The following is a 13,575-nucleotide window of genomic DNA, read 5'->3' as shown; positions in this document are numbered from 1 at the left end:
ATCTTGACCCAGTAATCATTAATTACTGGAACAATCATGGAAATCCAGTGTGGAAAGATTTTGTATGCTTCAGATTTTTTCATTTATGTTTGAAAAATAGAATGATGGATGGATGGATGGATGGATGGATGGATGGATGGATAAAGTCATGAAGGGTGTTGGTTTGCACTGTACGTCATGTTGCCTGTGTACCAGTCATGCGTAATCTTGCCTTCAGTTAGTTGGACAGAGACTGCACACACCGTCGATGAATAAATGTTCAAGCAACCAGCGTTCCCTCTTAAAACCTCAACTTTTGTACTATTGACACCTTGCATGTCAACATATGTTGTCGACATCTTGGATGGACAGTCAACATCACTTATTCCAGCTGTCGGGCAAGCGCGTGTGATTTATTTCATCAACTCCCGGGACCCTTCAGCGTCTGATCGCGTCGCACAGCCAGTGCCTTTCGCAAATGGTATGGTTTTCAGCTTAGTTTTTGGGTTGTCCTGAATCGGAATCGCAGATATCCTCTCCGATATGAAAATCACATTCGGTTTCGTGGTCGTCAGCGGGGGTTTAACTGGTGTTCTTAGTTTCAGCTGTTTAGCGCTCTCCATTGGAACTGAATACTGGTACATCATTGAAGACAAGCGCGCGAACCACACTGACCCGGCGCGCAGTAACTCTGGACTTTGGGGAGTTGCAGATGGTATGGCGCTTATTTTCATTATCATGTCTTTACCCATGAGAAGCTTTGAATTAACTCTGATCATAATCGATAATTTTTTAATGGATGCATTGATAATATTCACTGGCGCGTACAGAACATATGACCAATGAATATGCAGAACTGTTTCTGTCATATCTGAATAAGTACGCATACAAATTATTTCTTGGAGATTGCACCCACAAAATAATTTCTGCACACTGGTAATCTGAGTTGTGTTCTTGACTGTAGATGTCCAAAGTCATACAGAAGACACTGGATATTCAGAATCAGAAAGGCAAATGGAAAGTGAGTGTTAACCTTTTTCATAAACACAATGCTCATGAAATAACTTAATGAATTTCATGAATAACTGCTTATTGTACTGCAATGAATGTTCCTCAAGGCTATATGTATAACTGAGCCATGGGTAAGATGTTAGTTGTTTTATTCTAAGCCATTTCTGTATGGCGTAACCGTTATAATTTACTTCATTCAGTCATGCATAACGTGATTGCCATCTTACTGCCTCTGAGTCTGGTGATGCTGGTGTTTGGAGGTATCTGCGGTCTCGTCAGCTCCCTGGCCAGAAGTCGGATACTCCTGATCGGATCCGCTTCATATTTCCTCCTGTGCAGTAAGTCTGACCCATTGAATGCCATGGTTAGCACAGTAAACAAGCGGTTAGAAAATTAAAGATACATCATTTATATTTTGCCTGCATAAAAGTTTGTCAGCAGAGGACTGATTAACATAGACCTATTTTGCATGGGAATAAATATGGGAAAAATGCTATTATCAGGATGCGCTTCCAACATTATGTGCATGGCTTCAGTGGCAGAGCCAGAGAGGCGTCTGGAGTGGCACGGTAGCACGGTGCCAGTAATGCCAGTGTCGTAAGTTATAGTATAGGAATGTTTATATAATGCTTGTAATGTGAAAGAGAAGAACTTGTGTTTGTCACTTACCTATTATCAGTTTCAGGATTATTATAGGATTCATTCTTGCTTTTTTAATGCCAGGTTAGGGTTATGGACACCTTGAAGTGACTTTAACCACCCCCCTAGAATGAAACTAGTTCTGCCACTGCGTGGTTTTAAAGTTAGGGTTGGGTTTGGGGTATATTTGGATCTTAGTAAAGCCTCACCATATCGCACCACAAGAATGCTTAGCAAGATGTGCTGCCTACATTTTTAACACATTTTACACTGTGCTACTTTGACAGATTTAGTGCCTTACCAAGCATGCTATCCATGTTTTAAAGGGGCAGTATAGGTGATTCCTGAAAACCAGTTAACCCTTTCACATGTAAGATTAAAATATTCTAGCTGACCCATCAGAGTGAGTTTTTTTTTTTAAGTAATGTTAGAACGTTTTCCATTTTGACATCATTATCACATGACTCGCCACAGCCAAAACAGCACTGTGACAGATCATGTATTGCTTTTATAATGTTTTCCTTTTTTATTTAAAACATTCACTAACTTGCTTACCATATCATCAACTATTTGATATTCTGATTCTCAAATATTTTTGAGTGTTTTGTCATTAAAAAAAAACACAAAAAAAACCCGTTATAAATTATCTTGATCTATAACGTGCATGGGCGCAGTCATGTTTGTTTGTGCCACAGTTCAGAGAGTCCTGTTAGTCGGATTTACAGCATTTGAAATCATAAGTTTCTACCGAAATACATGTAAGTAAGTGGCTACTGGGAGAAGAAATAAACTTTATGGTTACTTGCACTATGGATATAAATAAAACGCACTGTTAAATTATATTTGAATGGATTGTGCCTCCATAGACACCAGTGTATATTTCACAAACTTTAAATATATTGTTTTACTAGTACTTGTGTGTATTTAAATGTTGGAAACCTAAAATAAACATTATGTAGATGAAACACTGCATAGTTGTGATATGTTACAAGCGCTAGGCACGTCCGTCTCTGGCTCAGTGCCAGCCGAAGCATGAAAACAGTTTGAATCTGGCGGTTGAATCCCATGTGAATGTAGGACCAATCTACTCGAAAGTTTAAAAGGGGATCGGACCTAGCACCACAATGCACTTGTAATGTGTGCTTGGGGGTGTTTACACTCATGATGGGGGAGGAGAAAGAGGGAGATTTGTGAGATAGAGAGGTGGCTTGGAGACCAAAGAAAAAAGATCTGAGGAATATCACTGGAAAAAGAAGGGAAGAGCTTTAGGACGCGCATTAATATGAGAAAAGCTTTCCTGTGCTAGAGAGACCTAGGCCTGAAAATGGACACAGAGGTTGTGTTTTTTCTGCTTCAAGCTCAATAGTTGAGTAATATTGTTTTTGCTATGTTCGCAGGACCAAGATATACTGTTGTCATAATGTTAGCAATAGTAACAGGACAGTTTTGACTTTGTGTCATTGTTTGTCTGGAGCTGGTGTGCTGCTTCTGCGAACTAACAACTCCTATGTACTGTATGTTAATCTTAATTGTTATTCCTTGTCTTACATTCATTATCGTCACTTTATTTTTCACAAAGCAGTATTTTTAGGGAGACATTCAGTACGTCTGCATGGAGAGCAATACTCCAATATTAACCTGATTAAGACAATAATCTGATTAAGAAACTACCATGTAGCCTAAACAGTGATTTCTGATTACCTTTATCCAGCTAAAGTCATCCTCGAAGTAAACACAAATCGAATTAAGACGTGGAGTATTCCTATTTTAGTCGCATTGTCGACATAGACCTCAATCACACTATTAATGTTGGCTAGGAGCTTTCGACACATTTTGTGACAGGACACAAACACACACGAGAGTGGTTGACGTCTTTGACGGCAAACAAGAAAGCATGGCTTTACTTTGACACTGGATTTGCAGACATATTGAGATTAAAACACAATGTTGTGCCTTCTATATTGAATATGGCAGGAATGGTGCAACACACTTTTGTCAGTAGCTGTCACAGGCTGGAAAATCCCTTATTTGTTGGTTCATTGCGATTTGAGAACAGTCTCTCAGAGCTCGCAAAACTCAATGTCCCGGGGCTGTGTGTTTTCCAGACGGTCTCCCAAAACGTAAGCACGTCGGCAGGCCGGTGGATCTTAAATAGTGAAATAACATACATTTCTTGATTTCCGTTGTTCACTCTCTTGACTTGATGTATGAAGAGCGCGTGTGCTGTGTGTGTGTGTGTGAGGTTTGTGCTTATATCCACCGACCGATCAGGTGGACCAAGTGATCAATCACGGGTGGATGAGAGAAAAATCATTGTGTTTGTTTGATAAGTTTTGAGACTGAGCCCCGTCAGAGAATTATTTTGCTTGCCACTTTCAAAAAAAATGACAAGGGAGTTGAAGCTCATTAAAGATACAAATCTTCTCCAATCATAGCCGTGGGCATTTACTTCGGAGCGGCACGCCATTCAAAAACGAGTGTTTTGGAGAGAGCCTCAAAACCAGTGAAGAAAATAGCCTTTTACTTATTAGTTATGATGTTTTTGAATTTAAAAACCATGCGAATGTCATAAGTTGACCTCAGACAACAGTACATATTAAAAAAAATCTAGTTCATTACACCTTTAAATAAATACAAAATAAAAAAGTTCTTAAAGGGACAGTTCACCCAAAAATGAAAATGTTATGTTTATCTGCATCAACGCTCTGGCGTCGTGTACATGTAAATACATCACTTCCGGTATACACGATCTGGCGTAGTTTACATCAACGCCAGAAGTGATTCTCTTACGTACAGAGCATGTATTTAACCTTACCGGAATTTAAGTGCTTTCCAGTCGGTTGGATATAGTGTTGTATTTGAGGTAAAAAATTATGTAAATACGGAAAAAATCGATTTCTCACCCAAACTGATTGTTTTGTGTCTTAAGATATCAATGTGTCGTCATGAGCCACAGGGCTCTTCGTGCATGTTGTCTAAGCATGTTATTTTTTTTTGCTCTCATAGAATTATCACCCATTGACATGCATTATATGATTGTCACACAGCAACGGTTGGAGTTAAAAATCTTCATTTGTGTTCAGCTGAAGAAACAAAGACCCCTACATGTTGGATGCACTGGGGGTAAGCAGATAAACATAACATTTTCATTTTTGGGTGAACTAACCCTTTAATCGCAGAGAAACTTGGGACTGGTGAGGTGCAAAAGATAAACAAAGTTCAATCATTCGGCTGTGCAGTTCTCTGAATGACATTTAAAACTGGAAGGCTGAAGGCATTATTCATCTAGAGTAATTGTTATGTCAGAGTCTTATGGGAATGAAGTTATTAAGTTTCCTCTCATGTAATTGATAGAATAATAGAGAATGTCCCCCCAGCTATGATTGAAATCGGCAATCTTTAGGTGAAAGGGAAAGGTGAAACCAAAAAAAAATCTGGGTAGATTTATGTGAAGGATAATACAGCCTCCGGGTATTTTGACCATGCATCCGTCTCTCATTTAAATGTGATATTATTGCCTTTGTTCTTCAGTCAGTAAACACATGTACAAGAAGAAGAAAATACAATAATAATCCATACCGAGTGCAACCAGAGCTCATTTCCTGAGACCCTCGCAAGAAATCCCAAAGCAACTTAAGTGTCAGAGGCAAAATATTTTTGCTTTGATCTTCGTACATGCACACACAGACATATCTGGCTGGCTCTTTACCCCAACACCAAACCGCATCTCACAGCCTTTATTTGAGTGTCCTCTCACTATGTAGCCTGACAGCATATGACTTGAATAAAGGTTTCCTTAAAGGAGCCAGCCAATGATTTCCAGCATTTACCACCGTGGTAATAAAGAGCGCATGGCAAGTGTTTAACACGGTTGAAGCTTGGTGTAAAAGGGGGTACATTTTTGGCATCGTTCTTGTTACTTACTTATATCTTTATTTTATGGAATGTCCTCTATTTTTTGCATTGGTTATTACAGACAGGAACATAGTGAACAAAAGCAGATGCAATTTTGAAGGACTATTTTTACATCAGAGATTTTCACATGAACTGTATTTTGTTAATGTTCTTTTGCTCATAAGATGAAAAATCAGTGAATTCACCATGAAAATGAATCAGTCGTTTCTGGAGAGTACAAACTGTTTGTTCTAAATGAACCGGTAAATGTAAGATAAAAAACAAGTCAGTCTGTTCCTGTCTGGACTCTCGGCCATGCTAATTAGAAACTCTCTGTTTATTGGCTCTTAATTTTATGTGCATATTACGGCTGATGTGGAAATCCATTCTCATTTTGTCAGTGGTTAATTAGATGTGATTTTTGCGGCTGTGTATCCACATCAGCACATTCTGTTTTAATGAAGATTTGGTAATAATGGCTCATGTCTTGGAAACATCAGACGCTCCAGGGTGCCACAGGAAACTAGTTTGACTTCCTCCCTATTTACATTGCTGATGATGATGATGCTTCTCTTCATTGCGAGAGAACGGATCCCGTAGTTTAGACGTGTGTTTATGGTTTTGTACTTACAGTAAGAGCCGTGTTTAGGGAGACGATCTCTGCATGTCTGGGAAGAGAATGTTTTTGTATTCAGTTCTGGTTCAGTTGATCACAGAAAAAGACAAATGGTTTATGGCGGCTTAAAATATGGGTTTATTAAACTAAACCGCTTAGATAATTGAAACATTATGCGAGTGATATCAGATGACTGAATCCAGATAATTTAGCACAGAGGAAAAAAAATGAAGCAAAAGCTTGGTAAAAGGTTTGTTCACCCAAAAATGAAAATGCTGTCATTAATATTTTAGATGAAATCCAAGAGCCTTCTGCAAAGCAAACTTAAAGGAAAAATTAAAGCTCATTTAATACTCAGCTAAATGTAAAGAAAGCTACCACCTCCCAAGAAAATTAAGTAATACGTATCAAGTTACTATAATGCGAATTCTAGTTAACATACTCTCTAGAATATATACTAATCTTGCTTAAGATTTAACAGTAAGATTACTTGAGTAGTTCCATTTAACTAACAGTGTTATATTATGTTCTGAAAAATCTTAAATACTATTATTCTCAACACAGTTTTATGCTGTCATGTTCAGCTATGGCGACTTAAAAAACTGCAATCGGTTTCCACATTTTCTTCGAGTAAGGTGAACATATTTTTAGTAGTTCAACTAGAATTGAATGCACTTAAGACTCAGTTAACTAAGCTTAATTGCATCATGTTTCTTACTTAAACCATTAAAATGCAGTGTGGCATGAATAAATTAGTTGCTTTATTTTAACAATTTGTTTTCTGTCTTTAGTCAGTATAACCCCAATAACAACAGAAAATAAAATTGTAATGGTCTTAAGTAAAAAAAAAAAACCTTTTTACCAGTGTTTTGCATGCTGAAAGTTGAAGTTTGGGTGACTCAAACATGGTCAATTATAAGATATTGTCACACATAGATTATATATATAAATTCTTGAGGTTGAATTAATCATGGGATATTTTTTTTAATATATATATATATATATATATATATATATATATATATATATATATATATATATATATATATATATATATATATATATATATATATATATATATATATATATATATATATATATATATATATATATATATATATATAAATAAATAAATATCCCATGATTAATTCAACCTCAATTCCAGAAACCCCCGGAGTCGTATGAAGCAGTTATATGATGGACATAAGCACTTTTATGGATTCAAAAATGAAAATGACCCAACAGTCACTTCCATTATAAAGCTTGGAAGAGCCAGGACATTTTTAACTATAATATTTTATTCGTCTGAAAGAAGAATGTCACATACACCTAGGATGACTTTAGGGTGAGTAAATTATGCATGGGATAATTTTAATTTTGGGGTGAACTAACCAAGGGGGTAATCTAGCACTCGGAAAGCGTTCCACCCATAGGGGCAGCCATTGCTAACCAAGCCATCTGTTGCATCCCATTGACTCCCATTCATTTTTGAGTCACTTTGACAGTGAATAAATTTACATCCGAGGTGTTTAAAGACTTCATTTGTCCATTGTTTATTACTAAAGAAACACGACAATGCATAAAAGGCTCCATTACGTTGTATCTTACACTATTGCCCAGCAGAAGCTGTTTTTGTAAAAATAAGCTAACGATTGCGTCATAACCAACGCGACTCTGTCGCACAGTTGAGAAATTACCGTATAGACCTGAGGAGACGCTCAGAAACAATCTTTTACTGTTCGTCAGGCATTCGGGGGGACGTGGAGACATAAAGTCTGATAAAGGCAAGGGAGAAGAATGGGGAGAAGCCGACAGTGAGCCAAAAAAAACGGGAGAAAATATTTAAACAACGTGATTCAGATTTCACTTTCCACAACTACTAGAAGACCTACAACTGTCAGACAGGTTGTTCACGTCACATCTAACATCATCAAGCTCAGTCTGAGCCTGCGCAGTTCGCTCCGCCATCAGGAAGTGAGTGCTTTTAATTGACCTCACTTTCCGCCGTTGAAGTCTATGGGATAGCTCTGTCCATTTCTTTTACTGTCTATGGAACTAACCCTTTAAGGACACCTTATATAAAGTGGGTCATTTGTTTTAAGATGGCACAAACAACATTTTCAAGCAAAAGGTTTCAAAATAAAGGCTGTTGTTAAAGGTATCAAATACCAGTTTTTAAATGCTGCCTGGATTAGGCATTTATTCATGACTGAATATAGATATGAATGTGGCAATAATATAACCACCACAGCCCACACAAAACAAATGCTCTGTGAACCATTCATTGATTAAAAGAAATTGCCAAGAAGCAAAATAATAGCCTAACAGTGACTGGATTTTAACATCCTGTTAGATCTGCTGAATCAAGACTGATTGTTGTTGAATCAAATTTATTTTTGCCTACGTCTAAATGTTAAAGTTTTTTATTTTTTTTATCCATCTACAAAACAAAGAATGTCTTGTAGCCTCTTATAGAACAAAACGGTTGTTGTCTTAATGATGCTTAATTGGTTTAGTTTGTGTGGGTGCATTCATGCGTGCTTCTGCATGTGTTTTCTCAGGTCTTCTCACTCTCTCTGGGGTGAGCTTATACATCAGGTACTCTCAGAAGGCTCTGGAAGAGACCGAAAGGCGGATGGGCCGTGAGCAGATGGCTCAAGTGCACACATCATACGGGTGGTCTATGGGCATGGCTTGGATCTCCTTTCTCCTGGAGGTGATCACTGGCCTTCTTCTACTGCTGGCTGCCAGGCTGGTGCCTTTAACTCAGTATGAAGAGTCTGTCGCTCCCATATAGAGCAGGTTCGTTAAAACATACATGTCCATTTCAGGCAAGGTAAGCAGTATTTGTAAAGGTCTTCTCTCAGTCTTGTATTGTTAGAACCTACACATGTACATTACAGAGTGTGGACACACTGATTTATTTCTATAATATCTGTTTTCCACATTTCTATAAGAATAGTAAAGCCATTGAAATCATAAAAGAACCCAAATGGAAATAAACTGAAATGTAAGGGTTGTGAAGATGTTCATACATAACCATGTTTTGTCTTCAAAAGTAATTTCAAACACTTAAAATCTTGAGAAACATTTAAGCAGTAATGTAGAGTTGGACAACCTAATTGCCCTTTAAAAATAGTACAATTTTAATAAGTCTGTTATTTCGTTCAGTTATTATTTCTGTTAGTGGTTATTCTATTACTTTCTCTGAGCTATATGACATTGTATAAGTATATAAACCAACTCAAAAGCCTGATTACGTCTGCCACATTTCCATATCTTTTGTAGATAATTGCTTCTGTAATTGCTAGTAAATTTCATGTGTTTGTGTCTCTGTGGTTATCTTTTATGCTGGACTCCTGTTTTCAAGTATTCGTATTTGCTGCTTTTCTCTTCCTGTTATTTTCCTTGATTTCACATTATGAATGGAGCATGTAAAAGGAAGCATGACATAACTATATATGATTTACAGCAGTCCATTGTTCATTAAATACATGTGTAATATATGAAAAGTCCTTTCTGAGAGAAATTCATTTAACTTCTGCAATTTGATTCACTTATGATGTTTTAAAATGCTTCACATTTCATGACTGTGCGCTTTGCATCTGATCTGTAATTTATTTGATGGATCATATCAATAATCATAATTAAAGTTATTTCTCTCCTCACATTTCTATCAATTTAACCCAAATAAGCTAATTTAAATTAATTTAAGAGACTTTGCTTGTCTTGTGAATGGTGTTATTCTTGTAAATATTGTTCTCAAATAATACAAATAATATTTTACTTTTAATCTTCTCATTTATATTTGTGTTTCTTGAGTGTTTTGCATTTTAACTTGATTAGTAACTGTTGTTTGTCATATAGTTGTGACAGCTTTCAGTCTCAAAGCGAAGTGCTTTATGAAAATCTCTGTTGACTATTATTTTGATTTTGGTTTATGGCAACAGGGTGGAACATTATGCTTTTTGATAATTGTCGAGATTAAAGCTTAACTGAATTATCTGTAGATAATGGTTGTCTGCCTGTTGTTAATTGTGGATATAACCTTTTTGACGTTGAAAATGTATAACATATTTGTGCATCAGAAGACAAATAATAATATACCTATACCAGGGACAACTGCAATATTTCTAATTCTTAATATCCACTCTAATTTTGATTATACACAGACACAGCTTTAAACAAATCAACAGCAGAAGAACATGTGACTCACATGTGACTCACAATAAATTATGTTTTGGCACACTTGGCTGCATTTATGAATCATAAAGATTTTAATGTCTTAAGAGTGCAGCAGTGGGTTTAATTTTTTTCTATGCAGGATAACAGACATCAGGGGTCCGCTTTAACACTCTCAGAGGGTGACGAGCTCTAGCAGAGGCAAGAAATCAGAATCATTCAAGTTCATTTTCAGGTGTGGAAAGAAAATTGTACAAGGGAGTAATGAGACTACCTTCTTTGATTCAAACAAAATAGTGGACTTGGTGCTTCTTTCCAAATGGAAACTGATTATTGTTCATTTTCCTTATTAGTATTTGTGTACATTACAGAGATTTCACTTAAAGTCCAGGGTGGTCTGAGAGCACAGATTTCCAACTACTGCATCCCAGATGTAAATGTTTTTTGTTGAATTATTCACAACCTATAAATTGTGTTTTGTTCCCATGCCTATTTTTGCCATCTCTTTTAGATGAATACATTGAGTCCAGTAATAGCACTCAAGCCCTCACTGAATAATTTTGAATTTCTGTTGGAGCCGATCTGTTTTTGTGTCCTCCTCCATAAGTAGCTGATTAGTCCACCCCATCAACCGTACACGGCCCCATCAGAACCCTAGCAGAACAAGGCTGAAATGAATGTTCTTTTGGTGTGGCCTCGCGGCTCAGTAGGCAGTATTTTTTTTTCATATGTTTAAATTAGATGTGCAATCTATCATTGAGCCTATTGATTGTATAGGGTATTTATGCAACCACACGCAGCATACCCCCCCCCCCCCCCCCGCCGCCCTAAATATTTACATCTATTCAATTTACATTTATTTGTATAGTGCACAATACATATTGTTATAAAACAGCTTTAGATATTAAAATAATACAAACCATGCAGTTAGCTAATATTGTTTATTCATTTAGGCAGAAACAATTATCTAATTAAAGCAATTATTACGTTAAGTTGTGATCATAATGATTACTAACATTTTGGCAGTGATGCATGGTGATTCAGAGTTGGCGTCATCTAAAGTCCCCGCAGGGGTTGGCATCTTCTCCTCACAGTCTTGGGTCATCTAAAATCTTCAAAAGAGGCTGGATCCAAACTAGAGCTGGCATACTTTCTAGTATCCCGAGGTAGAGACAGAAAAGCAAATGGAAAATTATTAGCTTAGCTGCTGTTCATAACATTTCAAGCAAAAGAAAATCATGTGCATTTCATTTGGTATATAAACCCGATTCCAAAAAAGTTGTGACACTACAAATTGTGAATAAAAACACAATGCAATGATGTGGAAATTTCACATTTCAATATTTTATTCAGAATAAAACAAATGACATCGATGTTGAAAATGAGAGAATGTATCATTTAAGGGAAAAATAAGTTGATTTCATGGCATCAACACATCTCAAAAAAGTTGGGACAAGGCCATGTTTACCACTCTGTGGCATCCCCTCTTCTTTTTGTAACAATCGGCAAACGCCTAGGGAATGTGGAGACAAGTTGCTCAAGTTTAGAAATAGGAATGTCGTCCCCTTCTTGTCTAATATAGGCTTCTAGTTGCTCATCTGTCTTATGTCTTCTTTAGCGCATCTTCCTCTTTATGATGTGCCAAATGTTTTCTATGGGTGAAAGATCTGGACTGCAGGCTGGCAAATTCATTACCCGGATCCTTCTTCTACGCAGCCATGATGTTGTAATTGCTGCAGTGTGTAGTCTGGCATTGTCATGTTAGAAAATGCAAGGTCTTCCCTAAAAGAGACAATGTCTGGATGGGAGCATACACTCACCTAAAGGATTATTAGGAACACCTTAAGTTAAATACTGTGTTTGACCCCCTTTCGCCTTTAGAACTGCCTTAATTCTACGTGGCATTGATTCAACAAGGTGCTGAAAGCATTCTCTAGAAATGTTGGCCCATATTGATAGGATAGCATCTTGCAGTTGTTTGTGGGATGCACATCCAGGGCACCACATCCCAAAGATGCTCTATTGGGTTGAGATCTGGTGACTGTGGGGGCCATTTTAGTACAGTGAACTCATTGTCATGTTCAAGAAACCAATTTGAAATGATTCAAGCTTTGTGACATGGTGCATTATCCTGCTGGAAGTAGCCATCAGAGGATGGGTACATGGTGGTAATAAAGGGATGGACATTCAGGTAGGCTGTGGCATTTAAACGATGCCCAATTGGGGCCTAAAGTGTGCCAAGAAAACATCCCCAACACCATTACACCACCACCACGGTGGTTACAAGGCATGATGAATACATGTTCTCATTCGGTTTACGCCAAACTGTCCAATTTTGGTGAGCTTGTGCAAATTGTAGCCTCTTTTTCCTATTTGTAGTGGAGATGAGTGGTACCCGGTGGGGTCTTCTGCTGTTGTAGTCCATCCGCCTCAAGGTTGTGCATGTTGTGGCTTCACAAATGCTTTGCTGCATACCTCGGTTGTAACGAGTGGTTATTTCAGTCAAAGTTGCTCTTCCATCAGCTTGAATCAGTCGGCCCATTCTCCTCTGACCTCTAGCATCAACAAGGCATTTTCGCCCACAGGACTGACGCATACTGGATGTTTTTCTCTTTTCACACCATTCTTTGTAAACCCTAGAAATGGTTGTGCGTGAAAATCCCAGTAACTGAGCAGATTGTGAAACTCAGACCAGCCCGTCTGGCACCGACAACCTTGCCACGCTCAAAATTGCTAAAAATTACCTTTCTTTCCCATTCTGACATTCAGTTTGGAGTTCAGGAGATTGTCTTGACCAGGACCACACCCCTAAATACATTAAAGCAACTGACATGTGATTGGTTGATTAGATAATTGTATTAATGTGAAATTGAACCAGTGTTCCTAATAATCCCTAATAATGTATATTAGTATTGTCCTCCTAAAAGCTGCTTGTGATGAGCTCTGATTCATAATGAGACTTTCATCCCCACTGTATTTTGGTGGTTGTCAGGCACATAACAGATATTAGTATTTCAATAGGTTAGTAATTTAACATTATTTCAGTTCATTTTTTGTTGTTTTTGTTTTTACTGTAAATTTTAATTAAATCTGTAAAACCTAAAATGTTGCTGCCATATTTTTTAATGTAAATATCTGGCAACCACAGCTGTCAGTTTTTTACTGAAATTTGTTTTACAGTAAAATATTTCTAAGGTAGAAGAAGGCTGTTTTTTCTAACACCAGCTTGCAACACCAATGTTTTTACCTGTAGA

At 37.3% G+C, this 13,575-nt stretch overlaps 1 protein-coding gene across 1 annotated transcript; it reads left to right on the top strand.

Moving 5' to 3' along the window:
- The first annotated feature begins 213 nt into the window (after window positions 1-213).
- tmem235b (transmembrane protein 235b) lies at window positions 214-9,854 on the top strand. Its single transcript, XM_067430099.1, has 4 exons — window positions 214-694; window positions 944-1,000; window positions 1,191-1,328; window positions 8,701-9,854. The coding sequence occupies exons 1-4, from the start codon at window positions 523-525 to the stop codon at window positions 8,934-8,936; spliced, it is 603 nt and encodes a 200-aa protein (XP_067286200.1). The 5' UTR covers window positions 214-522; the 3' UTR covers window positions 8,937-9,854.
- Window positions 9,855-13,575: the final 3,721 nt, after the last annotated feature.

This window comes from Pseudorasbora parva, chromosome 21 (genome assembly GCF_024679245.1).
Source record: "Pseudorasbora parva isolate DD20220531a chromosome 21, ASM2467924v1, whole genome shotgun sequence".
In the NCBI taxonomy this organism is placed as follows: domain Eukaryota; kingdom Metazoa; phylum Chordata; class Actinopteri; order Cypriniformes; family Gobionidae; genus Pseudorasbora; species Pseudorasbora parva.
This window is presented reverse-complemented; position numbering and strand designations above follow the sequence as displayed.

Bases quoted from the DNA above. Each gene is read 5' to 3' on its own strand.
- tmem235b (XM_067430099.1), top strand. From the start codon at position 523: ATGAAAATCACATTCGGTTTCGTGGTCGTCAGCGGGGGTTTAACTGGT. The intron at 695-943 runs GTATGGCGCTTA...TCTTGACTGTAG, and splicing joins ACTTTGGGGAGTTGCAGATG to ATGTCCAAAGTCATACAGAA. The intron at 1,329-8,700 runs GTAAGTCTGACC...GTGTTTTCTCAG, and splicing joins TTCATATTTCCTCCTGTGCA to GTCTTCTCACTCTCTCTGGG.